At 39.2% G+C, this 27,829-nt stretch overlaps 2 protein-coding genes across 5 annotated transcripts in view; one reads left to right on the forward strand and one right to left on the reverse strand.

The window, feature by feature from the left end:
* Positions 1–2,521: 2,521 nt before the first annotated feature.
* CINP (cyclin dependent kinase 2 interacting protein) lies at positions 2,522–7,335 on the reverse strand. Its single transcript, XM_052695857.1, is given in 7 exon segments — positions 2,522–2,847; positions 4,297–4,426; positions 5,440–5,566; positions 6,736–6,904; positions 7,204–7,225; positions 7,227–7,286; positions 7,288–7,335. Coding segments are annotated over 7 exon segments (759 nt in total). The 3' UTR covers positions 2,522–2,644.
* Positions 7,336–7,438: 103 nt separating this feature from the next.
* TECPR2 (tectonin beta-propeller repeat containing 2) overlaps positions 7,439–27,829 on the forward strand; it is a 39,595-nt gene continuing 19,204 nt past the window's right edge. The window contains exons 1-14 of one of the 4 annotated variants that reach the window (XM_052695838.1): positions 7,440–7,597; positions 8,181–8,543; positions 11,112–11,396; positions 11,536–11,664; positions 12,058–12,189; positions 13,137–13,294; positions 14,331–14,643; positions 15,380–15,512; positions 16,859–17,323; positions 17,979–18,961; positions 20,255–20,438; positions 21,929–22,102; positions 25,478–25,658; positions 27,082–27,223. In XM_052695838.1, coding sequence (XP_052551798.1) covers positions 11,163–11,396; positions 11,536–11,664; positions 12,058–12,189; positions 13,137–13,294; positions 14,331–14,643; positions 15,380–15,512; positions 16,859–17,323; positions 17,979–18,961; positions 20,255–20,438; positions 21,929–22,102; positions 25,478–25,658; positions 27,082–27,223 — 3,228 coding nt within the window. In that variant the 5' untranslated portion in view covers positions 7,440–7,597; positions 8,181–8,543; positions 11,112–11,162. Of the gene's footprint in view, positions 7,598–8,180; positions 8,544–10,082; positions 10,176–11,111; positions 11,397–11,535; positions 11,665–12,057; positions 12,190–13,136; positions 13,295–14,330; positions 14,644–15,379; positions 15,513–16,858; positions 17,324–17,978; positions 18,962–20,254; positions 20,439–21,928; positions 22,103–25,477; positions 25,659–27,081; positions 27,224–27,829 lie in introns of those variants that run through there. The other 3 variants (XR_008209556.1, XM_052695837.1, XM_052695839.1) reach the window with 3 other exon arrangements.

The raw sequence follows: 27,829 nt of genomic DNA on the forward strand, positions 1-27,829 counted from the left end.
CCTAGATTTATATCTTTTTTTCCTCCATCTCATAAATTCTAAGTTTTGGCCTTCCCAGTTATTATATGCTCTGTACTGTTTAATCATAATAAAAATTTAGCCATGATTGTAATTCCTATTTCTCTACGCAGAGATTAAAAGTTCTCATGTTATTTATTACTTTCTGCTATCTTGTGTGGTAGTGAAGTGGCATTTAATGCTTGGATGATATTTTGGTGGATGCTTTCTTGCAGCTTGTTGTCCAAGCCACTGACTTTTCTTTTAAAAAGCTTATCTGGTAAAAAGGATTAACCCTAAATGACCATTATCTGAATTTTATTTGTAAACTCTTGCAGATATTAATGAAAACTGATAAGATACACTATATTTGTTGCCTTATTGAAACTACTTTGGATAATTGGACAAATCAGCTAAAAGCACCTATTATGTGCAGAACTGTTCTTAAATCAAATATTCATAGCAATTAAGGAAAAACATACTAACGTGGAATCCAAATGAGAGAGTGAGACAATTTAGAGATTAAACTGTCTGCCCTATAATATTGCATTTATTTATTTGCTTGAACAGAAGGTCAAATTATGATTGGGCAGAACACTGCACTTGTAGGGTTGTGGAAGATGTCATTATGTGCTTGTAAGATCCTGTCTGGTTCTTAAGTTTATGGAGGGTTTTTTGGTTTCATTTTTGTGATGCTATTTTTGTTTGATTTATTGTTTTCTTTTTCAGGAGGTAATAATGGTCGTTGCCTTACAAAGGAGGTAATGAAGATACCATGCAAAGTGCAGTTCTGTCAGCCTTTCCAAGACACTGATAGCAGTAAGCAATTCCTTCTTACTAATCTTCCATACTGTCTGTCTAATAACTACATCTGAGGGCTCAAATGTAACAATGAACTTTATATAAAAGCTTCTCTGCAGTGATGATTTTGCAGCAGTCTTCTGTCCGATAGCAACTAAGGAGCAAAGGGATTCACAAATATTAAGTCTCCTTCCTGAAGAGCTTAGTTCTTCTCAGAAATAAGAACAAACTACAATTTCCACCTGTGCAGAAAATGAGAACTTGTTTTCATACCCTATTGATCTGCTCGTGGTAGGAAATACAACGTACCTATGCACATCTTAAAAGAGCAATTCTGTAAATGAGCCCACTCTGTTTCTTTGCAAAATATTTTCCAAGTATGAAAGTGTTTCCATAGTGACAAGAGTCTGGCCCTGCTCAGATAAATTAAGGTGGCTGTTCAGCTGCTGAATAGGACACTTGCAAAGAAAAACAGTAAAAATTAGCAAAGCTCTCCCTGATTGATTGCATTCTTGAGGTACAGTAGAATTTCTTTTTAGACACTAGAAAGTTGGGCTAAGAATAGGACACTATGAAGCTGTCAGAAACAACCTCTGTTGAACACAGAAGAACACTCTTCTGATTCATGTATGTCTATTTGGTTGCTGCAGGCAACATTTGCATTTCCCTTACCAAGCCTATGAGGTTTCAGCTTGGAACTAGCTAAGCAAATCACCCTGTTTTTCCTATCACAAATCTGTGCCAGAATCGCTCTCTGTTAATGAGGTTTTTGTCGTATCAAACCACAGCTGCTATAGCCATTTCTTAGCAGCATGCACTTCACATTATTTTTAGTTCAAATAGTTGGTTTCAGGGAGAAATCAAGGGCAAACGTCTTTCAGAGCACAGCAATGATTCAACAGCAGCTAGGAATGCTATTTAACGGTGTGAAACGGAAGACCTAAAGCAACATTTCATATAAGAAGCAGGTCATACGTGCAATCAGTAAGAGGGAGGAATTTGGATTATTAATCTTAAGTAAGAAAGAAGGCCTAAATTCACAAAATATCAGGGGTTGAATTAGAATAAAGAATGATGGAACAGCTGCAGAGTTTCCAAGTTGTAATACACTTTGCTGAAAAGTGCTAATTTGCAAGAACAGCCAACAGTTATTAAAGGCTTGGTAAGTGTCACAGCTTTTCTGTGCCACCCAGGTCTGATGCAGTGGTATGCAAAGGGATTATTATGTCTTTAGGAATGAAAGCAAACATGGGTATTGAATTCCTTTTAGCATTTAGCTTTTGTGGTAACTGTTCTTCCCAAACATACTCTCTACTCTCTTTTTCCAAGAAAGGCAGAAAGCAGCACAAAAAAAGGAAAGCAAAAATTTGAGCTGCCAGTGCTTGTTAGAAAAAAAACACTGGCCATGTTAACAACAACAACAAAAAAAAGCACCACCAAACACATCAAGCAGCAGTGAATTTCTATGGTAAGAGCAACAATGTAGATATTTTAGAACATCAAGACTTGGAAAGTAGTTAATTGTTTGTTCCAGGTATCTATGTGCATTGAATCTCCTCCCTGAGACCACTACAGAAGTGCTCATCTCTCATTATGGAGCACTTGTACCATGAAGCATCTAAACAACCTCCTACCCATAGCCTCTGTCATATGCCTAAAAAGGATTAAAGCAACCAAAACCAGATTGTCTGTGAAGAAAAGAGTATCAGCTGAGACAAAGTAATAAATACAAAAAATATTTTTAATAAGTTTTACAAAAACTTAATTTACTTGGTGAGCCTCGTCCATTTGTCATTTCAGTTTCATGTAAGCATCATTAGAAGCAAGTCGAGCAACATTTGAAATTCTAGCACTGTCTGTGCCCTGTTTCCAGAAGCATGGCTTCAAGCAGTAGTTTGCTGCTGTTGTCAAGGTAAGGCTGGTATAACCATGATGATAAATAGACCATCATCAGATCCTGGTTAGCAGAATGAGCAATTTCTTGTACGATTGTTTGCTTGAGTTGCAGTTCCTTCTTGTACATTTCAGAGAGCTTCAGAGAAACCTCATCTGAAATGGATTGAAAAAACCAAGCCCACTGATGGTAAGAGAGCAGTTTGCTTAGTGCTGAATTACACCCGTACTATTGATCACTAAAAGATCAAAAGCTGTTCCCCACATTTCAACATCTTTCTTATACAGTCAATAACGTTGTATACTGGAGCATAAAATGCTGAATAGTTTAGTCAGTTTCTGGACATACTTTTAAAACACTAGTGATTTTGATATGAATCCCCTTTTAATTCTAGAACAAGCAGTGGTATTGGTTTTCAGGGCAGTTGTTACAGCCATTCTTTTAAATAACTGAAATGCTATTTAAGATTTTGCAATGCTATCTTAATGTAGGAACTTCAGATTTCAGTCATCACTGATTTTATCTAATCCAGAGAATGTCCTCGCATGCTGTCAAGCCCTTCAGCAATGCATGATTGCCAATAAGAAACACCAATAGTGAGGAATAACGGGGAAACAGGACAACTGACCAAACCTGAAGTGCATAATGTAAAAGCTAATATTGTTACTAGTTACACTGGTAATATATGTAGTGGCTTTAAAATACATTCATATAATCATCTATTTGATTGATTTTCTAAAAAAAAAGTCGCCACATAAATTCATTGTAAAGAGAGACTGATTTTTGTTTCTAACTTAATCTGAACTACTGCTACTTTAAGAGGATTTATTCTTCCCAAAGAGAAGACCATCACTAAATGATTCAGTCACAATGACTGTTTTGACAGCAGTTGGTTGTCATCATCATTCTTAACCTTTGAAGTTGACGAACTAGTATGTAAGATTCCCACTGGCTTGTGGTAGTGAAATTAGAAGCAGGGCTTTCACAAGGCATGACTTTCACTGCACAGAGAAGCCAGCTGGTTTGCATGCAGTTAGGCTTCTCTACACTAGAATAGCAGTTAGGAAACTACCTTTTGCAACCAAGTGAATCCAAAGAAGATTGATAGTAACAGAAGACAGAAACAACATTCTTTACTTATCTGGACTGATACTGTGATAAGAGCTACTTTTCTTTGTTTGCCTGAGAATTAACTGAGGAGTATCTCATTCTTTGCATTCGAGGATTTTATTTCGGTGTCAAGTAACAGGTCTGTCTGTAGCCAACAGCTTAACATTACCAAACTGCAAAATTGTCTCTCTCTACAAAAGATGTGGCTGTTGCAGCTTGGGCACGGGAAGCTGCTGACAAGCTCAGTTGTAAGCTATAATTGTTGCATGTCAGACAATGCTTGGCAATTCATACAAGCAGTCATCAGCAGTAATCCTAAACCAAGGAATGCACTCGTGTGTTTATCGATTAGTCAATTATAAAGAAGACTGATTCACATACTTTCTCTCTCCAAGGGAGGATAAACAGATATAAAAGGGTGTATTTTCCAGTCCTGTGTTGGATGACTTCAACGACAGAGTACGTTTATCTAAAATGATCAATAATTTACTTACAGAAGTACGCTGTGGGCCATGTGTGAAACAGGGGTGCTGTGCAACTGCCAGCTCCATGGTGGAACTTCTCCAAATCACAGATTCCTTTGGTAGTCGAAGAGAGCTTTTCCATTTTCAGCTGTATTTTTGTCTGAAAACAATGAATACATAAAACTAATGAGTATCTCAGCAACATGAAGTCACTGTAGTCTTCAGCATTTTTTAAACACTTTCTGAAGACTCTATTTAGTCTCAGCATTTCTAACTCACTTTTTTTTAAATTCCAATTAAGAATCAAGGCTGGAACTTACATACGGAATTAATGAAATACCCTAAAATTTCAGATGCTGCAGATAATTACTGATTCTGATTTTGCATAAAAAGGAAAACACCCAGATTACTTTGCTTCTTCCCACAGAATGCAATCTGAAGAAAATCTGAGTGCTTCTGCTTATTCTAAATACTGGTCTGGTAGCCTGTTTGTACAAAAAGCCTATCTGTTATCTTTTTAATGATCCTCCAAAATGGCTAAAGGCTGTAAAAGTCACGTTTTTCAACAAAAATTTTACATCTCAGTACTGAGCAAAAACTTCCTGTCTGAAGTGTGAAACTGAAATGTGACATTAATTCCTGGCAGTGTATCCAGAAAGAACGTGGGCAGAATAATAATGATCTTTCTCTACTCCTTATAGAAAGAATGAGCTCTGCACAGAAAGTACTGGTAGGCAGACTGAAAGTGTAACTGCATAATGTCTGAGCAAAGATAGCTGCAATGGATATCACGGCAGATAAAGCACTACTCTGTGCTTTAAGTTGGTGTTTACTTTGTTCTAAACAGAGGGGATATTTGGGATAAGAAAACAGACACCAAGTGCATTTTTAGAATGGATTATCATATGACTTGTTTTCAGAGGATCACACTATAAATAACATTATAAGTGGGGAGTTAATTTTAAGCAGAAGGTAGATATAAAAACAACTTTCCAATCTATCAATCAATCAAACAAATGGAGCATGCTAGATTTATATTATTAAGGTTTGAAGGCAATGAAGCATGAATAAAAATCCCCGATTTTATGCTTACAACAGATACTTAACATCATGTGCTTATGTTGTACTTAAAAACTGTTGATACTACTTTTAAGACTGAAAAATGAATATTACCATTTTTTTTAAGGTCTCCAGTAACTCTGTGCAGCAATTGTCCAGTTCTTCATTGTATTTTGGAGACGGCTTTTCAGATTCTGTGGTACTGCTGTCACAGGTTACCTCCAGTTTGTTATCTTGAAATCTGAAGCAGAAATGTAAGTCAAGGTTTACTCAAGCTGTGCAGACTTACAGTCCATGTGATCTGGTCCCGCAGAATCTCTCAGAGGTTGTTCATGAGAATTTCTATATAAAACCAGAAAGGAACATAGCTAACCATATCAGCAGTTAAGGCTGGTAAACTTCAGAAGAACATGGGGTTTCTCTGCTTTAGAGTCTGTGCTCAAAAACACCCCAAAACACTCACAAATGTTAAGATAACACCTTTTCCTACTTTACCTTGTCTCTGACAGGGGAGAATGTATGCCAGTCTTCAACTGGCCCAGCCAACAGCCTGGTACCTCCCCACAGTCACTTTCACTGACAGTTTGCCATAAGATTTAACTGCAAACCAGAGCAGCTACTGAGCAGGCACATGTCCTGTCTTGCTGGCTCTCCCACTTCTCTTGCTTTACTTTCCTGTAAACACTGACAGAGCAGAGGGAGGTGCTAGAGAGAGAAAGCAACATCTGAGACCTTTACAGCAAAATATTCCTGAGCCTGTCTGTTAGAACTCTATCAAACAAACCCTGTTCACCTGTCAGACTTCAGAAGCTACTTCTCAAAACCCTGATTGTTGGAAGGTTTTTCTTCACAGCATGATGACAAAATTCTACCAAAATCATTTTACTGTTTTGTTTTGTTTTGTTTTTTTTTCCCAAACCATCACTGTTGTAACTTCTTCTGACCATATAAAACACAGATTTATTTTTCTTAAAATCTGCTGAACTCTTGACTAAAGTAAAATTTGGTAATATTGGTGTCAGTGTCAATATATACAAGAGTAAAGAAACACTTGCATCTCTGTCACAAATCTCTGTGTAGGCACAGATTTGTAGGACTTGGTTCTAATTTTGTACATTCCATAAGTATTTTAAATAACCATTATGCTTGGGTATGTGTAATAAACTTTTTTTGTTTCTTGCAAATGCCCCTACCTTAAGAGATTATTTTAGCATTTATGAGACATTTACATCTTATTTGAATGTTTTATGGAACCAAAAAATGCAGCTTCTGAGTTAAGAATTCACTCATCCTCTCAGACTTGTTCTATCACCAGTCTCCAAAAAATTTTGTAGTGAAGAAAACAGATTAATTTCTCAGTAAGGCAATCCTCATGCTGTCTTTACTTGTATATGTTACCAGCATACTTACTGCTCACTGATCTTCATGTTGACTATTTTGTTGGCAGTAGAAAATCCATTGTCATTCAGTCTCTCCCATTTCATCATCAAGTTATGCCAGTCTGCTGCATTATCTTTAATTTTTCTTGCACTGACAGATAAAACAGGTCTTCTTGGAGTACCATCAGCAGGGCTTTTTGCTGTGTAAGAAAAAAATGGGAAGTTCACTGAAAACTTTTGGAAATAAATCAGTGTGGCGGAGATGAGGGAAAGGTTTTTTATAGTAAGGGTGCCCCATCCCTGGGGACATTCAAGGTCAGGCTGGAGGGGCTCTGAGCACCTGGTGGAGCTGTGGGTGTCCCTGTTCAGTGCAGGGGGTTGGACTGGATGGCCTTTAAGGGTCCATTCCAACTCAGACGATTTTGTGATTCAGTGAAAACGCAATTTACGTTAACCACATTAGTTACATTCCTCACCTATCAGTTTCGTTACTACTTACACGAATTAAAAGCGTATTCCGAGATGCGATACTTTAGCACGGACAACGTGACCCCTATCTCTGACCACAGAGCGTCTCAGCGCGTCTCAGCGCGCCTCCCCGCAGCCCCCCGCTGCCCCCCTGCTCTGCCATCCCGCTCCAAATCCAGGCAGGCGGCGCCCAGCGGCGGGCTGCAGGACCGGCCCGCTCCCCCCTTCCCTCACTCACCCGCCATAGCGGCGCCCGCGGAAGTGCGCTCACGTCCGGCCCCGCCCAGGCCCGGCCCCGCCGAGCGCCTCAGGCAGCGGGGCCGCCGCCGGTGCCTCGGGGCCCGAGCGGAGCAGCATCTCCTCCTTCCGGTCCGTCTCTCCTCACGCCCCGCCGGCAGCTGTGACCGCTCCCGGCTCCTGAGCAGGTGAGCGCCGCCGCGTCTCCGTGCGGCCTCTGTCTCGGCTGTTTGCCGCCGCGGTGGAGCGGCCAACGGCTCTGGTGCGGCCGGCGGAGCTTCCCCGCCTCCTTCCCCTACTCGTGGAGAGGGACGCGGGCGAGCGCCTGACGGAAGCCCGCTTCCAGGCGGGAAGGCTGCGGTGGGCGCGGGCGGCGGCGCCGGGCGGGCGTTGTGCGCGGGGCGACTGAGGGGATCCGGGCCGCGGCGGGCGCTTCCTCCGCAGCTTTGCAGGGCTGAGGGGAGCTCGGGGCGCGGCGCGGCGAGGGTCGGAGGAGAAAGTTCGCCCCGAGAGCGTGCTGTGCTCCGGTGTGTGCGGGCAGCAGCGCGGATCGGCCTTTTCGCAGCCCCAGTCACCCAGCGTTGTTTCTTGTTTGTGTTCCCCACCCCCCCCCGCCTTCTGAAGAAACGCCAGAAATGCAGCGTTTCGTGGGTAGCTCAGAGCCGTGTGTGCGTAATTCGGTGATAGCTACCTGAAAACGTGAGTTCTGAAACAAAAAGCGATGGTGGCTGGCAGCACGTGTCCGAGGTCAGAATTTGTCCCTCTCCAAAGGGCCTGAATGTACGGGATTTATTTCTGTCGAAGAGCTGAACAGCAGAGCTGTATACAGAGGATGCCTGGTTCGGAGAAAAGCAGAGAGCAGAGACAGCTTTGGCCTCTCGTGCTGAGTCTGTGACAAAGCCAGCTGAGCGTCTGTCTGAGCGCAGGATTATCCCCCACACTGGCCGTCCCTGTGAGGCAACGCTGAGCCCTCTGCAAGGAAAGGCAGCAACAGCTCTGCTTTTCAAAATGTTCACTTAACACAATACCTAAGTGCTGTCTGCAAGTTGCCAAGGGAGGATTCTGATCTGGTTTTCAACGGGCAGCATCAGGTGTTGCCTGCGCTCTGCATCCACTGCTTAGTGCTTGCTCCAGGTGAGTGCTGACACAGTGCTGCTGAGCCAACAGCTGTCTGCAGAGACAGCCCTCTGCTTGCCTTTGGTTAACAAAGATAAAATAGAATCTTGATAGTAAATAAGAAACCATATATGATATGTAGGTGTAATTAGAGATTGAAGACTGTAGAGGAGAATGATTGTGTTTACAAAAAGCGTCTGAGTGTGTAGGGTTGTGCTGCAATTCCCTGCTCCCTTATACATTTGTTTGGCTTAATTAGCAGTATTTTTAGTGAAGTGGTGATTGGAGCTTCCAGTTATATTTTTACACAAACAGTGCAAGTACTCAAGATTAAACTAATTTCTTTGTTGACAAGAAATTACAGTTTATTAAGACAATTTCAATTGTATAGGATGAATAAATTATAGAAAAGAAAAATAAACATTAGTGTTTACAACTTCTTCATTAGAGGAAAGAGTGATAATGTTGTACAGTAATCTTAGGAGAAATGAGACCCCTAACCTGACTGCATTTTTCAAGTTTAATTCAGTATGTAACAAAAAATAATTCCTTATAGTGCTTTGGGATGGGGAGAACGTACTATTATCAAATACTTTCCCATATATATATATATGCTCCATATATATATATATATATATACACATATATATGTATTTTCAATTCATTGTAAACACAGGAAAAAACACAGGTAGGGTTATTGTAGGAGGAAGGAGAGCACACTTTTTTCTGAGATATAGAAGTTTCTGTAGTTTGTAATAGGTTATTTTTTCAACAACTGCATTTGAGCTGTAAGAGTAATGGATGGAAAACGAGAGAGAGAGAATTTTAAGGACTGTGAGGTCCTTTGGCAGCTGGGAAATGTGCAGTGGTTCCAGGTGCGGGAGCATCTTAGCGTGGTGAGAGGCTGATGTCAGCTGAAGAGGTGACAAAGAGGAATTAAAGAAATAAACGTGAAGTTCATGAAGCAGTAATTGGGGAGTTTATGGCAGAAGTTTACGTTAGAGGAAGCTTTGTGTGGGACTCAGGGCAGAGTCTGGGTTTCAGTTAAAAAAATAAAAACAGAAAGTCAACCAGGAGGCATTAAAATTGCATAACCAGCAAAGCAGCATGGCTAGGGGTGCAAGCAGGAGACTTCAGCAGTAGATTTTGTTGATGTTTAGTTGTCTGTATGGCTAGAAGGTAGAAAATGTTAGGGGAAAGGAGTTCTAAAATACAGATAGGAAAGAGATGTGCGTAAATATTATATAAAAGTGGTGATTAGGTTGTTTGTGACTGAGTCAACAACTCCATAAAGAAGTCTTGCCTGAGAAGCAGTTTGGACACATTCATCTGCTAATCCCTGTGATATGTTATGAAATAGGTGTCACGACTGTTGTAAACAGTGCCAGAGTGGAATTATTTTCCATCAAGCAGTAAGATTTACCACAGTTAAGAACATCTGATAATTGCTGTTAGCTTTTTCAGTGGCTGGTTTATTTTTTTGTAACTGAGAACATAGGAGTCCAGGAACAACTCTTAATTCCTGCTGTCTTGTCTAACATGGGCTTGAATGGGCAGTGCATCAGAAGTAATCCCTTGGATTTGGTGGAGTTGCGTGTTGACAGCAAGTGTTGCAGGGCACGAAGCCAGCACGGCGAATCCTCTAGCACAGTAAGTGGCAGAGTTTGGAAATTGAGACATCAGAGCTTTTCACAGTAGTGGAGATATTAAACGAGTGCAGCAATGTTATTTCTAATTTAGTTGAGATAAGCTGTAAGCAACGCGTGAAGCTTTGAAACAAATACCATGTTCATCCTTAGAGCAATACTAACTAGGCAAAATAGGACATACCACGCAGACTGCACGAGGAATATTTTTCAGAACAATTTTCAGCATTTCTGTGTTTTGCTGTACTTCTGTTTCTTTTTTCTTTAAGGAAGTTACAACTGCTGAAGCTAAAGAAAGTCTTTAACATTGCTTGCTTAAGTAACTGTAGAAAGCTCTCTTCTCTCCAGATATCCACAATTCTCCTCTTGGAAAGCTGCATTTGTTTTTGTGGAGCTCTAAACCACTCTGTTGATTGGGTTTGCTTGTAGCAAATGATTTCTTGAGGCCGGGGGCAAGGAGAATGGGGAACTGAACATAAAAACTAGATTGACACTTCGATCTCACTATGCCTGCTTAAACAGTGAACATCCTGTGCTCTCATTTCTGGCAAGGTTGAGGGGAGAATCTTCAGACAGATGAAGAAATGTTCGTGTGGATTGTTCTGTGCCAGGCACAGCCCATACAGATCTTTCACTAACCAACTGAGTTCAAATTACTCTATCTTCTCAACTTTGATAAGCTGCAAGGAAAAAAGCTCGTCCCAGAATTAGCAGTTACCATGCATCCTTAGATTACTGAACTGATGAAAATAAGCGTATTCTAAAGAATGAGAGTGTTCTAAGAACAGCTTAAGTCCCCTAGAAGAGTTAAGCTTTTGGTTTTTTATACTAAACAAAATCTGGCAATTTCTGCATGCCTACTTGTTAGGCAGTGACTTTCTGTTAACTACTTACTATCTCCAAGGAAGTTAATGGATTATCTTTTGGTTTTGTCTTTCAGATTTCCTTATGCCATGAAGTAGATGTGTTTATTTCAGCCTTAAAATTACTGATGCCGGTGCTTGCTATGGCATCTGTGGCTTCACCAGTTCTGTTTAAGGAGTTTTGTCCCTTATATTATCTACTCAATGCCATTCCAACAAAGATCCAAAAAGGCTTTCGCTCTATTGTGGTGTACCTCACGGCACTTGATACCAATGGCGACTACATTGCAGTGGGAAGCAGCATTGGGATGCTTTATCTCTACTGCAGACATTTAAACCAGATGAAGAAATATAATTTTGAGGTAAATACAAACTTTTAACTGTGTTCCTTCTAATCAAGTTTTTATCTGTGCTAAGGTGCTCAGAATTGAGTGGCTATTCAAAACTGGTTCTTTGACTCTCAGTAACTCTGCAAGTTTTATGTATGGTTTCTTCCAACAGGGGAAGTGTGAATCTATAACTTTTGTGAAGCTGCTGAGCTGTTTTGATGATCTAGTTGCTGTTGGTACAGCCTCGGGTCGAGTTGCAGTTTTTCAGCTTGTGTCTTCATTGCCTGGAAGAAACAAACAGGTAAATCTTTGCTTTTGGCTAAACTGTGAGATTGGTTATGGTGAATCCTAGTAGAGTATTATGGGGATTCTTTGTAATAGTGAAAAACAGAGAATTTTGCCTGATAAAGTGTGAATGTTCTATGCTTCGTATGTTAAGCTTAGAAAAGCAGTGATCTTAAAACATTTTTTTCATTACAAAAGGAACTTAATCAAAAATTCTTCTGTTGAACTCATCTGTAGTAGCTGACTGAGCTATTCAGTGGTGAGTTGTTTGTTATTTGTTTGCTCTAACAGAAATTGGAACGACTTGCATTTTTGGATTGAACCTCTGATTTATCAGTCTGAGTCACCAAGTAGGCGTTGTGTCTGTGTTTGCCCTTCATTCTTGTCTTTCTTTGGTATTGTTTCACAGCTTCGGCGATTCGATGTTGCTGGTATCCACAAAAGTAGCATTACGGCTTTAGCTTGGAGTCCCAATGGAATGAAATTATTTTCTGGAGATGACAGAGGGAAGATTGTCTACTCTGCCCTCGATCTAGACCACGTAAAAGACCCTTATTCTAATTTACAACTTTCTGGGGGAAGGAAAAAAGCTTCTGTGTTGAAATACGTAGCAGTTAGTGAATTGCTTCATGTCATGTGGTTAGTTGGATTGTTTTATTGGTGTGTGAACTCATAGGCAGCTGTGCGTGCACCCGTGAAGTTGACCAGTGGGAATCCTTTGCAATAGCTTTAAGAAATATAAAATGGGAAGGATCAGTATTTTTAGTTTTTATTTCTGAAATAACTGTACACCTCTTCAGATTTCAGCAAATAATTTTTCCTTGCTTACTTGGAAAGAGTACACTCAAACGATGCAGCTTGCTGGTTCACTGGATTGTTGGAGTTTTTGTTTTTTCCAGCATCTCAGTCTAGAGGTGTAGAATGAAAACAGGATTGGGTTCTACTGGGTGGCTCTACTGTGTTACCAGAGAGTGGGATTTTTCTGATCATTTTTGAATTAATATGGACCTGGGATGTCAACATAACAAGTACTAACTTGTTTAAACTTTTCTTCACACATATGAAAGCAGCAGCCGTCCTAATTTATCTGTGATTCTTGAGTGAGCTAGGACTGCCAATGACCAATATGACAGAAAGTTTTAATGTCACCAAATGTAACAGTTGTTATTGCTTCCTGTAGCCTGGCAGTGGAGGAGAAGGAAGAAAATACATATTTGAGGGTTTCTGTTGAGTTCAAATGAAATAAGCTAAATTCCCAGGGAAATTGAATTTCATTGTGCATACCAGCAGTCGCATGCTATCTAACAACTCTCTTGTCTGCATAAAGTAACTTTGTGTTCAATAAGTGAACATGATGGAACAGCAGGCCAAAAGTTGCTTTTTGCTTTTTTTAACATTTTTGGGTGTGTTCTTTTGCTTAAAGTGTTTGTTATTATGGTATGTTTTTTAGAAAGTTTGACTGTTACTAATTTCATGTATCTTTAAAAGGGTGTTTGCAACTCCAGCCTTGTGCTGGAAGAGCCATCTTCGATTGTCCAGTTGGATTACAACCAGAAAGTGCTGCTTGTCTCCACTTTACAACGAACCATACTATTTTACACAGAAGAGAGATCTGTCAAGCAAGTTGGAACACAGCCCAGAAAAAAGTAACCCTCATAAAATCTTGATGCAGGCACATTAGTTAATTCTAGCTTTTCAGGATGGATTATAGAAAGGGTGACCTAAGCAGTGAAATTAATAGAACAGAGCAGTCCACTTACAAAAAATGCAATTAGAGTAGCCATGTATGCTCAAACATGAAATGACAATTCTGCTTACTTAGAAAGTTGGTTGCAAATGTATTACAGTCTTTTTGTTTGTGATGCAAAAATTATTTAAGGTGTTTTCTTGTTTAAACTGAAAGCACTGTTAAACTTTGCAGTCCCATTGTAAACAGTGGTCTGTCTCGTGGATTATGTATTACCTAATGCAGTCAGTGACTTAATTTCTGGGTTTTTTTAACACCCCAAAGTGAATTAAAAGGAACGTGCATAGGAATCACTTAAGGCTAGGAACTTCTAGTATGGCTTCCTGGCATCTTTTATTGTGTTATCATTCTGGGTTATGGAAGAAGAGGATACTCTGTATTGGATCGGCATGACTGACTGCATCTGGAAACATTGGAAAGTGACTCCTTAGAGAGGGTTTATAACATGTTTCATATGGATAATGATATGAACACCAAGGACTCCCTTTTTTACTTTTTCAGTGATAGTGCTTTTATGTGCAAAGATTTTAACAGCTGAGATCTGTTCCTTGCAAATAGAGGTTGTCAGTTTCTTAGCATTCTGTAGTTGAGTTTTTCTTGTTTTCATCAATACTGAGAGAAGGATGGCTGCATAGTAGGATCTTTCTAGGATGGACAGTGTGGTGTCGGGGCTGTGAGTCGTGTTGGGGGGGTCATTTAACTCGTCTAACAGACTTGATGTCTGACACCTCAAACTGAGGGAGAACCCATGCTACTTGGTAGTACAGTTCTTGTTTTATATGTATTTCAGACATTTGATGGAATACTTCAATTGAACAACGTTTTTAATGTTGATAACCTGCAGTTGTAAATTTACGAGTAAGTTTATTAGTCTTAACATTTGTTTCCGTGTTGTGTGTATAGCTTTTAAAATACATTCTTGTTTTGTATTTTAGCAGTGGCAAATTTGGAGCATGTTTTATACCTGGCCTCTGTAAGCAGACTGATCTGACGCTGTTTGCTGCCAGACCTGGGCTTCGCCTCTGGAAATCTGATGTTCATGGAACTGTTCAGGCCACGTTCATCTTGAAAGATTTATTTGCTAGAGGAATACAAACTTTTGAATTGTATCCTCGTTTGGAACCACCTGACAGAGGAGGTTACAGCTCCCCAGAGAAACACCTTGGCCTTGTTTCATGCTTTTTTCGAGAAGGATGGGTGCTGACCTGGAATGAGTACAGCATCTATTTATTAGACACCGTGAACCAGGTAGATGAATTTTATGGGTGCATATTCTGTTTCTTGCTTTTGTTCATGCTGTGTTGTGGGACTCTTTGGGTTGTGTCCTCATACTCCTACGGTTTAGACTCATGCTGAAACCTAAAAAGGTTTTCTCGCTCTTCAGGTTGTCGTTGCAAGGATATACTCACAATATTTATGTATTAAATGTAACAAAAATGTATTTTGTAATCAATTTAAACACTTAGAAAAGCATATCTAAATATAAAATGTAGTAGTTCATGCAAAAAGAAACTTTATGCCTAGAAGATATGCCTGGAACTATTTATTTCCTTTCTACAACTGTTGGTGTCAGCCAAAAAACTAGCATTAGATTTTATTTCCTATAAAAAGCTGCTATTTTGTCTTTTAAAAGTGCGTATGAAAATGAATGCAAGCTAATATCTTCTTGTATAAATGATATCAAACACGAGTAGTTTGGTTTTTTTTTTTGCCACCAAATTATGTATTATTGAAGTAATTGATTGCTTCTAATTGAGACAGAAGTGATTAAACTCGTGGCATTAGAATGGAAATGAGTACAAAAATTGAGCTATGCCCAAGTTGCAACGTGCTTTCTTGTTTCTTTTTTATTTTCTTTTTGTTAACATCCTCTAACTATCTGTGTCAGTTAAATTTCAGTGAACAATTTGTTAAGAGCCTAATCTTGTCCAAACAGTGGATTAATCTGTAGCCAATTATTTCTGTATTTGGTGACTCCTTATAGGCTTTGATTGGTGGATTGGAAGGATATGGTGATATTGTGTCTGTGTCTTGCACCAGCAATGAGATTTTTCTCTTGAAGGGAGATAGAGACATCATAAGAATTTCAAGCAGACCTGAAGGACTGTCATCACTAGGTTTGTACAACGTAGCAAACTTGAGTATGTGCCTTGTGGAACGTGATGTCTGTCATACCTTTGGGATTGGTTTTATGTTGGTATGTATTTGCTTACTGGGAAAAAAAAACAACCCAACCTACTAGTTTCTCTAGAATTGCTCTTTTTTTTTTTTCTCCAGAAGACTGTATTTAGAGCTCTGATTTATCTGCTCATCTGTCTCTATTGTCTTGAGAGTGAAGGCATTAAGAAATTAATTATATTTTTTTGAGAGTTGATCAATATTTTCCTTACCAAGCATCTTTATTCTCAACAGTGTTTCTTGAGAATCTGCTTTCACAATCTTGATTATCTACCTACTCAATTGTTTGGGTTGGTGATAATTGAGTGGGATGATTTTGTTCCACCTGTCATCACTTGTGTTCCAGAGGAAATCTCAGCCTTCCCAGGAATGACTAAGAAAGAACTGGCAAAGCACCCGAAGAATATTCATGAAATCTCCAAAAATAATTTGAAGGCTTTCTTTTCTTATTTGGTGACATCTGAGCTCAGCATCTGTGTTCCTAGAACTCTGTAAAAAGGATTAGTAATATTTCCTTAATGATGATGCTGGCTGATTTCTCCTCATTAAAAAAAAATGTGTATATAAACACCATTATCCAGCATGTTAGACTCACAGAAAGATTACTTATGTATTTAAAAATCTCTTGTCTTGGCTTTCTATTAGCAAAATACTAGCAGATATGCTGTGAAGATCTGTTGGATGTTAGAGATGCTAGAGGACTTAGTTTGATCCTCATGCTTAGTGATAGCTTTGGTCATTTAAGTGGTTCAGCACTCACAAAATTCTAGGGACCGTTTACTATTCTATTCTTAACTTCCAAGCATAGTTGGGAAGAGTCTTCTTGAAACGTATTTTCTTCTAATTACCACAGTGATTTGATCTGATCAATTTTCCTTGATCTTGGTGGATGTTTTCCTTGATCTGTTTCTTGTTTGTTTGTTATCATTGTTTAGGTTTATTTTACTCAAGATACTGAATGTTTGAAGAAGTTGAAAATAGGTGATGGTACTTCAGTACATAACACGGTTAGGTCTTCCACTCTAAAGACCTGTAACCATTCTTTTTGTGTAAACATAAAAGCAGAATTTTCTAATACAGCTTTGATGGATTTGGACTTTGGAGGATTGATTAGAACTTACAGAACTTAATATAGATCTACTTGCATGAAATTTACACTGTACATGTATATGTAATCGAAATGTGCATTTAGATGAAATACTTCTGGATGAAGCTTCCCTTCTCTGAACACTCTCCAACCAAGTTGACACCCTAGTGTTTATACCTTTATTTTTCTTTTGGTCAGTTTCAGATGGGAGTTCAAAACTGCTGAATCCTTCAACAGATTCGAGTCCTCATTTGCTGACGCCGATACCAGTTGTTGCATCTGCATCATCCAGCCCTTCAGTGGAAACAGATAAAAAAATAGTTACTTCTCCCTCAGCTGTTGGTGATAAAAGAGACTCTTTAGTGAAAGATGATCTGGAAACTCCAGCAATATTGGAAAAAAGCTTTGATAGAGTGGGAGACTTGAGCAATGAGACAAGAAAAAGGGGCTGCTCTGTAGCAAGTGAATCAAGAAGCAGGAGCAGTTCAGTAAATTCTGTGGACAGTGGCTCCAGTTTTATGATATGTGCAGACCAATTTTCAGAAGCTCAGAGAGAATGTCAGCTTTCTTCACAACGGTTCAGCGCTATCAGCTCTGAAGACTTTGATCAGGAGCTCATTGTAAAGCCAATTAAAGTGAAAAAGAAAAAGAAGAAGAAACAAGGTAAGCCTTGCAGAACTTTGCCTGCCTCTGGTCATTATTAGAATATGTCACATCTGGTACATCTCACGCGAGTGCATTCTTGATGTGCTTTGTTTATCTTGCATTCTCATGTAAAATCTAAGATCTGACATATTTGGAATGGTGTGGTGGGCCTTTTATCTTTTAGGACGAATGCCTGCTTTGAAATCAATACATTGATGATACCTTTCTTTTCAGATCTGTTTATTTTATTCCTTTTAAGTTTGTTTTGCTTTATGTAAACATGCTTAATATTGTAAGATATAGCTGTTGGTAATATACAGTGGGATTCTGCTTCCAGTTTTGTTGGATTTGTGTAATACCTATTCATCCGAAAGTATTTGACACTATTTCTCAGCCATTCTTTTTTAGTTTATTGAGAGAGTGTAAACAGTTAAATATTCTGAGAGTTTTTTTATGTGGATGTTGTAATTTTAAAATGTTTTGTTATTCAGTCGTCTTTGATTTTGTGTGTATCATTTAGTGTTTAAGTAGAAAAACTAATCAGTATGCCAAAATGTAGATTTAATTCTATTCTTAGTACCAATAAAAATATTAATTAAATCTTACTAATATGACTCATGCCCTCCTCCTCTCTCCCTTTTTTTTTAAATTTTTTTATTTATTGTGAGAACAGACAGTGCAGCCAAGAGGAACCACATCTCTCTGGAAGGTGCACCCAGTTATGAGCGTCAGCTTTCTGGTGACAGCCCGCATTCAGTGAACGCAGATTCATTTTCCATGACATCCAGCCTCATGAGTGGAAGCATTGATCATTTGAGTACTGGGTCTCCAGATCAGGAAAGCATGTTCAGCGTGGAGTCCAATACAGTCCTGCAGGAAGATAACGGGTCAGAAACATTTAGTGTCCTACAGTCTCCCGAGTCTGCAACTGTACTATCTAATGAAGAAAATGGAGATACAGTTGACGTACAGAAACTTCCCAACAGTGACAGTGGCATGGGTACATCGACAATTATAGATGCTTTGACATCTGTCTCTCCTCCCATCCTCACAGAAGACTTAACAGGCACTGTTGTCACTGAAAATAACCCTTGTGTGTTTTCTGCAAGCAGTGAAGGCTGTCTTGGAAAGCTAGGCCAAGAACAGGATTTTAGTACATTGTGTAAATTAAATGAAAATCTAGATAAAATGAAGCTGCAGGATGGTGAAAAATGTTTTGAACAGCCTGACCAAATGCTTTTGGAATGTAGCAGTGTACTTGGTGTTCAAACATCACCGACACTGAATGAAAGTGATGAAACTGGTAGAGAAGACCAACAGCAGCATTCTCTAACAGACAGTGCTCTGTCAGTTCCTTCTGTTCACCACTTTGACATCTCTAAAGGTGTTGATTCAGAGCATAGTTCCATTTCTGGATGGAATTTTGAAAGTGTAATCAAAGCTAAATCTAGTACTAGCACTGCTGAATGGATAACAAACACTCGTGAAAGTAAGGCAGAGGAGGAATTTGCCTCAAGTGATGAAGAGGATATTTATGGACATGGATTACCATATTCATCCTCAGAGACTAGTGTGCCTGAAGTTGGTGCTGAGCCTGGTTCCCAGGATACAGCCAGGATAAGCCTAGATGAAATGGTGCTGTTAAAATCTGATCAGGTATATGTTCTCAATTTAGTTAAAAATATTTTAAATCTCAACATTTTGAAGAAAGAAAAAAAAAAAAAGAGCACGCTTGCACGTGATGACTATTCTTTATATCTTTAGGGAGGCAGTTTTCTTTTTGCTTAGTTCAACAAGTAAAACATAAAACCAAAGCAGCAATATGTGTCATGACTCTTATGAAATGTGATGTATCAGACTTCTGAATGGTGGATGAGTCCTTAGAAGCTGGAGAAGCTGTACTGTCTTCATAACCATTATTATGATTTCCAATTGGACAAAAAAGTTGTGTCACAAGCACATCTGTTAAAGAGTGAGAAGCAGTCATGCTTAAAGGCTGCTCTTTGTTAGGCCCCCAGTAGTCCGAGTCCTGCAAGTTAGTGCTCCAAACTTCCATTAACTTTGCTAGGAATTTAATGCTGGTTATCTTTCATGGATGGATCTGGCTAAGGTTCATTTTGCCTGCAAATACTCAGAATGAGGATTTATCTTTCTTTGTGTCATAGACAGCAGTTAATGCTATTTTAAATGCTGGTGTGTTTCCTTCTCCTGTTACCCCTCTTTTCTTAATTGTTATTTTATGACTTAAAAATAGCCATAGAAGTAGGTATATTCTTATAGATTATAGAAGAGAAGTACAAAAATTAACTGTAAAGTCTGTAAAACTGTAAAAAACAAAACAAACAACCAACCAACCAAACAAAAAAAACCACAAGGAGTTTTAGCAGAGGTCTTAATTGTTCCGTGTGCTGAGATCGACCAAATACTTGTCAAGAAATGAGTTTTAAGTTGATAGCATCCTATTTAGTCATAGCTACAGCCCAAAGTACAGAAGCCTTTTTTTGCCTTTTTGAATTAATTTTGGGCTGTTATATTCTGAAATGTTTAGAAATGCTGTGTAGATGCTTACAATACGGGTCACATATGCAGATGACAGCATCAGCCTGCTCTGGTGGTTGGCAGCCCTGCACAAAGCAGGGGGGTTGAAACTAGATGATCATTGTGGTCCTTTTCAACCCAGGCCATTCTATAATTGTATGATTCTATGATCTAGTTTTCTTTTTGCTATAACTTTTGTTGTAGGATTTTTAGTTTGCAGTGCATGGTATGTTAGAAAACAGTGATAAATGTAGTTATGTTTCACCCTAGGCACTTATTGATTAAGGTACATAAGAACTTTAAGTTTAGTGTTTTTTAAAATCAACAACATGGCAGCTGCTCGTGCTTATACAGCCATTTTCTTGTGCAGTTGAAAGACACCTGCCACTGTGCTGATTGTACAGTTCTTAGTTTGCAGAGAGCTGGATGGGATACTCTGGCCCTGGCTATGGCATCTTGAGCCTGGCCGTCTCAGAGAAGTATATTTGGTGCCTGGACTACAGAGGCAGCCTGTATTGCAGTGCACTTCCAGCTGCTGGGCTGCGGTGGCAGAAGTTTGAAGATGGAGTCCAGCAGGTGGCGGTTTCCCCTTCAGGTTGGTTGGCTTGTACTTCACTGTAACCTCATAAATACAGAACCTTAATAGAACTGTGCATTCCCTTTGCTTTGTAATTTTTTAATACTTAGCTGTTATTTGATTAGATGAGGAAAAACTCAAAGCATATGGTTGCGTCTTCAGTACATCTACATACCAGCTTAATTTAGCTGGTGGTCTTTGGTGATGAACTTGCATCATTTTTAGCTATTCAGATTACTTCAGGATTGGTATGCAAACAGAAGTTCCCTTGCTATTTTCTAAACTACAGACTTCCTGCTCTGCCATTACTCTTCCTCCTCTGTCATCTCTAAAAGCAAATCAGTCTTTGCTTTGTGTAGAAGATTTGCTGTCTGGTTTAAGAAGAAAGGTTTTTTTCTTTGAACCTGTAGTTGGCTTTTGTTCTAGGAAAAAAAAATACAGGAATGGCTGTATTAGACCAGAGTATAGATTCATCCAGCTCAGTATCATGTCTTTGAAACTGGACAAAGGCAGATGCCTGCAGGAAAGAAATAGAGCCAGCATGTCTGACATTTGACACTCAGTAGTTTTAGATGGTGGCCTAACCATTTCTGTCAATCTGTTATCCCCTCAGTTCCAGGAACTTGCCCAATGTTGAGCCCATGTGGATTTCTAGTATTCACAATTTTGGAATTGGATATATTTACATGAGCGTATTAACACAAGAGTCAAAATGGAATCAAATCCTGCTTTCAGGAATTATTCAAAGGCAGTTAATATAATATATTACTCTGGTATGAACCAGCATGGATGCTAACCAGTAGTTAAATTTGGAATTTCATTTGCTTTTCTTTTTCTAATTGAAGAAAGCACCTAAGATGGATTCGTGCAGTTGTGTTTTTGAGTTTTGTCTACTTGTGACATGCTGAGAAGTAGACAGGTGATAGCACTGCCCACTGGTGTATGGCGTGGTGCAGCCTGTTCAGTGGTGTTCTTTGTCACCAATCCAACAAAGTTACGATTTGGGTTGCTAAAAATATTAGTATTTGTGAAAAGTGGGAGGAGTACAATTATCTCCTCTTGATATGCTTTTTTAGAAATCAGGAAGTACAATTTTTGTGAAAGGATTTGTTGCAGACATTATCAGTGTCTCTGTAGATGTGCCAAGGATGTACTACCTAGTGGGGAGACAGGCTGTAAGCTTAATCTTTTAATAGTGGGCTCATTTTATCCTGATGTGAAGTTTTGGTTGTTAGTTTTCAGTGTATTTAACTAAGAAGTGATTTTCATTTAAACACTTAAAAATCACGTGGAATCTATAATGATAAATGCACTTCAGAAATTTCTAGAGAAGTTGGCTACTGGTTCTGCTCTTGCCTTTGAAAAGAAATTGCATGGGTTTATAAATCTTGCATTTTAGTTTAGCAGTTGTTTTTCCTACGCGTCAGTTAAGGTGTGGGTGGGACAAGTCAGCATCTCTGTTGTGGTAATTGTTTAGTGATTTTGTGTTCTCTCTGTTTCTCATACAGGGGCTCTTCTCTGGAAGATTGAACAGAAGACTAATAAAGCATTTGCTTGTGGAAAAGTGACTATAAAAGGAAAACGACACTGGTACGAGGCTTTACCTCAGGCTGTATTTGTAGCTTTAAGTGATGACACTGCCTGGATTATCAGAACAAATGGAGATCTGTATCTACAAACAGGTACTTTTTGATTTTTGCAGGCTAAAATTCTAGTGCTCAAGTCTATTAAACAATTGCAATTGGTTTTAAACTTTTGTTCGCAGTCAAAACATAGAAACACCTTTTCATCTTGAGAAGTCTTTAGAAACAGTTGTGAGATTTTATGTGGGGCTGCTGAGTAGACCAATTCATCTCCAGTTGTTCTTTTTGTTAAGTGGAGTACGTGTGATATGGAGGATTTGTAAAAAAGAGACATGGGGTGGATACAGATAAATGAAAAAAGGATTGCAGAAAATATTGAAATAATTTTCTTGCCTTGAAAATGGCATGGTACACTAAAACAAGTGATCTTCAAGTGGGTTTTGTTTGCTTGCTTGAAGGGTTTTAATGCAGTTTTAAGTAGGAATTTGAGATGAAATTAGATAGTGTATGGATGTTGACAAGAAATTCAAGTGTAGGGGAGACAGAGCGAGTGAAAGCAGAAGCTGTTTGTTTTGAAAACAGTAATCTGTTGCAGATAAAATACACCAGTTGATAATGAAAGGAAGGTAGTGTGCAATGGAAGACCATGAATGGATTCAGAAGTGTTGAGAAATGGTCCGTGGAGGAATGGAAGGGGCTAGGGAGCAGCTGTCTAGAGCTGCTCTGTCACTGGCTATGAATGAGGAAGGATCAGATAGCGGTCGTGCAGTAGGAGCTTTGAAGCGATGGCCTTAGATTTATCTGCTTCAGCACAAAGAGGAGAAAACATTTGGAAGATGTTCTGCAGAGAGCATTCAGGCTAGATACATGCAGCTAAAAGAAAGTCCATTTCTAGGATGAAGTTTGGGCAAGGGGAATTTGCACAGAGAAGTGAGCTGATAGAGAAAAATCACAATGTGCTGAAGGAATTGTTGTACAAGTAAGAGGACGATGAATGAGTAAAGGAAAAACCAATAAAATATATTAATATAGGATAATATTTCTAAGTAGCTGTCAAAATTCTTATTTATCTTCCATTTAGCTTTTGTTTTCTAATTTGTCTTGTAGATTTACTTGCTGTAGTGTAATACTGAAATTCTTTTTGATCAAGAAAATTGAATAGCATTATTTCAAATACATTCCGCTCTTAAATTATATTCTTTTAGTGTGCTTGGTAGTTAGAGGGAAGTCAAGTGGCCTGCCCAAGGTCACGTGTATACTGCCAATAAGCACGGCTAACACTGATAGAGAGTGAACTCGATGCCAGTCACACAGGTCTCTGTAGGGGTTTTAATCAATATTTTGCTTCCCTGTGAGAGATTGGTTTGATTAAATCAGCTTGCATTCTGCTATTCTTGGGCTTCTAAATTTATCATTGCCAAAAATAAATTCTCAGTATATGTCTTGTTAATGTGAGGCAACTAGTGATGGTAGTTGCTTCTTTAGGATCTTTTCATTCCCTACACTCTAATGGATGTTTGGAATTTAGCAATTGTCATGTTATTCTAAAATATCATACAGTTATGAGTCTATTCCTTCTTTATAGAATTGTAGAATGATTTCAGTTGGAAGAGACCTTTAAGATCATCTAGTTCCAGTCCCCCCTGCTATTCGCAGGGACACCTCCTTCTAGACCACATTGCTCAGCACCCCATCTAGCCTTGGCCTTAAAAGCTTCTAGGAGAGGGCAGCCAGAGCCTCGCTGGACAACTGGTGTCTCACCACCCTCACAGTAAAAATTTCTTCCTGAAATCTAGTCTAAATCTACCTTTTTCCAGTTTAAAGCCATTTCCTCTTGTCTTGTCACTACATGTTCTTATAAAAAGTCTCTCCCCAGCTTTCCTTTAGACCCTCTTCAGGTACTGGAAGGCCACCATAAGGTCCCCCCGGATCCTTCTCTTCGCTAAAGAGCCCCAGCTCTTTCAGCCCCTCCCTGTAAGAGGAGGTGCTCCGACCTTCTGATCATCTTTGTGGCCTTCCTATGGACCTTTTCCAACAGCTCAATGTCCTTCTTGTGTCCGGGGCCCCAGACCTGGACGCAGTACTCCAGATGGGGCCTCACAAAGGTAGAGTAGAGAGGGACAATCACCTCCCTGTCCCTTCTGGCCATCCCTCTTCTGATGGAGCCCAGGATACCATTTGCTTTCTGAGTTCACATAAGTGCACATTATCAGCTCATGTTGAGTCTTTCATCAACCAACACTACCAAATCCTTCTGCTCAGGGTTGTTCTCAAGCAGTTCTCTGCCAGCCTGCATTTATGCTTGGGATAGCCACAGTTGCAGGACCTTGCACGTGGCCTTGTTGAACTTCATGAGAACTTCATGGGCCCACCTCTCGAGCCTGTCCAGGTCCCTCTGGATGGCATCGCTTTCCTTCAGCATGTCACCTGCACCCTTCAGCTTGGTGTCATCTGCAAAACTGCTGAGGGTGCACTTAGTCTCACTGTCCATGTTGCCTACAAAGATGTTAAATAACATTGGTTCCAGCACTGATCCCTGAGGAATATCACTCATCAGTTGTCTTCACTTAGACATTGAGCCACTGACCAAACTCTCTGAGCGTGACCATCCAGCCAATTCCTCATCCAGTGAATGGATCAAATGCTTTGCATGAGTCCATGTAGAGTATATCAATTGCTCTTTATCCACTGATGTTGTAACTCCATCATAAAAGGCCACCAAGTTTGTCAGGCACAACTTGCTCTTGGTGAATCCATATTGGTTGCCACCAATCACCTCACCTTTGTTTTCCATGTGCCTTAGTAGGGCCTCTAGGAGGGTCTGTTCTATGATCTGCTTTTTGAGTTAGAAGCATGAGAAGACTAAGCAAGAGCTTGATCTGCTAGGGTGTTTCATATAGGTGTGTAAATCTATCCTCAGTGTAATTGTAAAAAAGAAGTGCGTTCCTCCAGGTTATAGGTTTAAAGATGTAAACTGCCTGTAATCTACCAGCACCTCTCTCCTTTCAGTGCTCCTTGCTGTGCTAGGCTCTTCTGAAATTGTTCAGCTGCCTCTATGCAGATCAGGTTGTTTCTTCTTGGCACGTTTGGGGCAAAAAACTCTTGTGGTGTTGTCTTCAGTGCTTCTCTGAAGTCTTAACACATTTCGTAAATGGAAATTCCTGATACTGACACTAGAGGGAGAAAAGGAACAGAAATGGTGGCACAGGACTCGTAGGCTCTGCAAGATGTTGAAGGATGCACAATATTTTATTTCTTAAAATAGAAATCCAGCGATATTAGAGGAAGTGATTAATAGTTGATTAAAAGAGCGGACTGTCAAGACAATAGTGATCAAATGAGGGGTGTTAACATCAGAGATATTTACCCCAGCTTTTTGTTTTTTTTTTTTTCTTTTCCCTGTTGGTAGCTTTTTCTCTTTCAGTTGCAAAAAAGTCCAAGTTTGTAAAGCAATCCTCCTTTTCTGATTTCTAGGCCTGAGTGTGGATCGTCCTTGTGCCAGAGCAGTAAAGGTTGATTGCCCTTATCCACTGTCGCAGGTTACATCCAGAAATAATGTTGTGTGGGCATTGAGTGAGCAGCGGGCCCTGCTCTACCGGGAGGGAGTCCGCAGCTTTTGTCCTGAAGGAGAGCAGTGGAAGAGCGATATTGTCAGGTAACGGTGCTGCAGCAGGCCAGCTTCGTAACCAGAATGAAACCACTTGTTTTCGTGTTAGAACCCCTTGATGTTTGCAAACTTGTTATCTGAACCTCGCTGTGGGTAGCATGTGGGTATTATATGTCTGTATATATGCACACGTATCTCCTTTCAGTCTTTGTGGAGATGTACCCAGTGTTTTTCTGTCTGATGAATGGCTTTTAATGCAGCGAAAGAAACCACTGTAAACAGAAGTAATAATTCAGTTAAAAGAAATTTTAGGAAAGTGAGAACAATGCTTAAAAGACTCCTAATAATGTATGATAACATGACTTCTTTGATGGAATACTTTCTTTAATCTATGCTCTAATGGCTTTAATGTACTTTTTAATGTACTGAGCTATTTTTTTCAGAGACTGAATCTCAGCATTGTCTTGCCCACAGCTTTTCTACTTTCCAGTCACAAATTTTTTACAGACACTCTGGGTAATTGTTATTTTGCTTCCTAGTTGGTCCTGTGTTCAGAGTAGGTAGTTTGTGATAAATTTAAAAGCTCCAAGTGTTTACTGCTGGCTTTGAGAATCATGAATACAGTCTCTTGTAACATCAGCATGAAGCAAGTATAGAAAGAAATTCCAGTTCTTGCAGTCATATGACTTTATTTCCTCCTGAATAACCTGTTGTGAAGTTCCATCTTGTTACCTCCCAATCTGGTACTTGACTCTTCTTGAAGAGACTAAAGATACATTCAGTGTCCTGTTCAAATCTGAAATTTGCATATCATTTAGTCAGTTTACTTAAAGAAGATGTTTGCTTGGCCTACAACTTACGTATGCTTAATGTTCTTCTTTTTCATAATAAAATAGCAGAAAGAAATCCATATTTGTTTTTAAGTTTTCGAGAAAATTTCTCAGAAAGAGATAGCATTGTTGTCTACTTGTTAAATGCCTGATAAGATCATCTGATACTGTTGATCTTCTGAACTTAAAGATGATTTATTTTGCAGGAAACTTGCAGTCCAACTCAGTATTTATCTCTGCTTTGTAGTTAGGTTCAGTTTTCTATTTATGATACCTGAACTGCTAATATTGATCTGTGAGTAGGGTGAGGAAATTGAAGGAGATGTATTCATGGAGCTGCTTTACCAAAAACTTAAGCTGTTTTTTTTTTGTTGACTACTGAACAATTTAGTTTTTGTCTTATTGTTATGTTTTGGAGTTTTAATCTTTAAAGATCTTTAAAGGAGTTGTATTTTGTTGTTGAATGGTTTTTATTTGTGATCATTCAAATTTATTAGTTTGCGTAACAATAGCTGAAAGTTTGAAATCAAATGTATTTTTGAGCTTTTACAGTTTGAACTGCTGTTAGCAGCTTCCTGAAAACACCACAGGCCTAAATTTGAAGCTGAGTTTTTTAATTTTATTCTGATTTGCATTTCCAGTGAAATGCAAGCTTTGGAACCAGTGTGTATAACCCTTGGAGATCAACAGACACTGTGGGCTTTGGATATCCATGGAAATCTGTGGTTCAGAACTGGTATAGTTTCAAAGAAACCCCAAGGAGATGACAACCATTGGTGGCAAGTAGGCATTTATTTATTTACTTCGTTTTTTAATTTTGCTTTCAGTTTAATCTTCTGCCCAGGGTTTGTTTTCTCACAAGTTACTAAGCATAAAATGTAATGAATTGCACAATAAATAAAAGTATTCTTTATTCACTGTATTAAAGCTTCATGATGACTGTGGCTGAAATCCCTTTTCATGTTACAGAAAAGAGGAAAACAAGTATTCCATGGTCATCCAGAGCAGCAGCATGGTAGCTTTCAAGAATACAAGAAGTAGTCTGCCAAGTTGTATCAGTGCTACATGTAGCTTGACACCTTAGCTCAGACTGCTTTTCTTCTTGTGCTCTCAAGCATTTCTTTCCTTTTTAGGAGTACCCAGACATTATCATCCTAATTGATAATTAGGATGTGATAAAACTTATGCAATTGATCATTTAGACCTCTTCCTACCTGGTTTTTGCCATGTGACTTAAATTGCTATGCTATGCAGGTTTCTCTCTTTCTTTTGGTGAACTGGAATTCCACTTCTTAATTTGTGAGGTTTAGTTGGAGAGAGATGATGTTCAGTCATCTCAAAATGTAGGACTTTCTTAAAGTGCAGATTTTAAAGTAGATTGTTAGGTAG

This window comes from Tympanuchus pallidicinctus, unplaced genomic scaffold (assembly GCF_026119805.1).
Source record: "Tympanuchus pallidicinctus isolate F22 unplaced genomic scaffold, pur_lepc_1.0 scaffold3, whole genome shotgun sequence".
Taxonomy (NCBI): domain Eukaryota; kingdom Metazoa; phylum Chordata; class Aves; order Galliformes; family Phasianidae; genus Tympanuchus; species Tympanuchus pallidicinctus.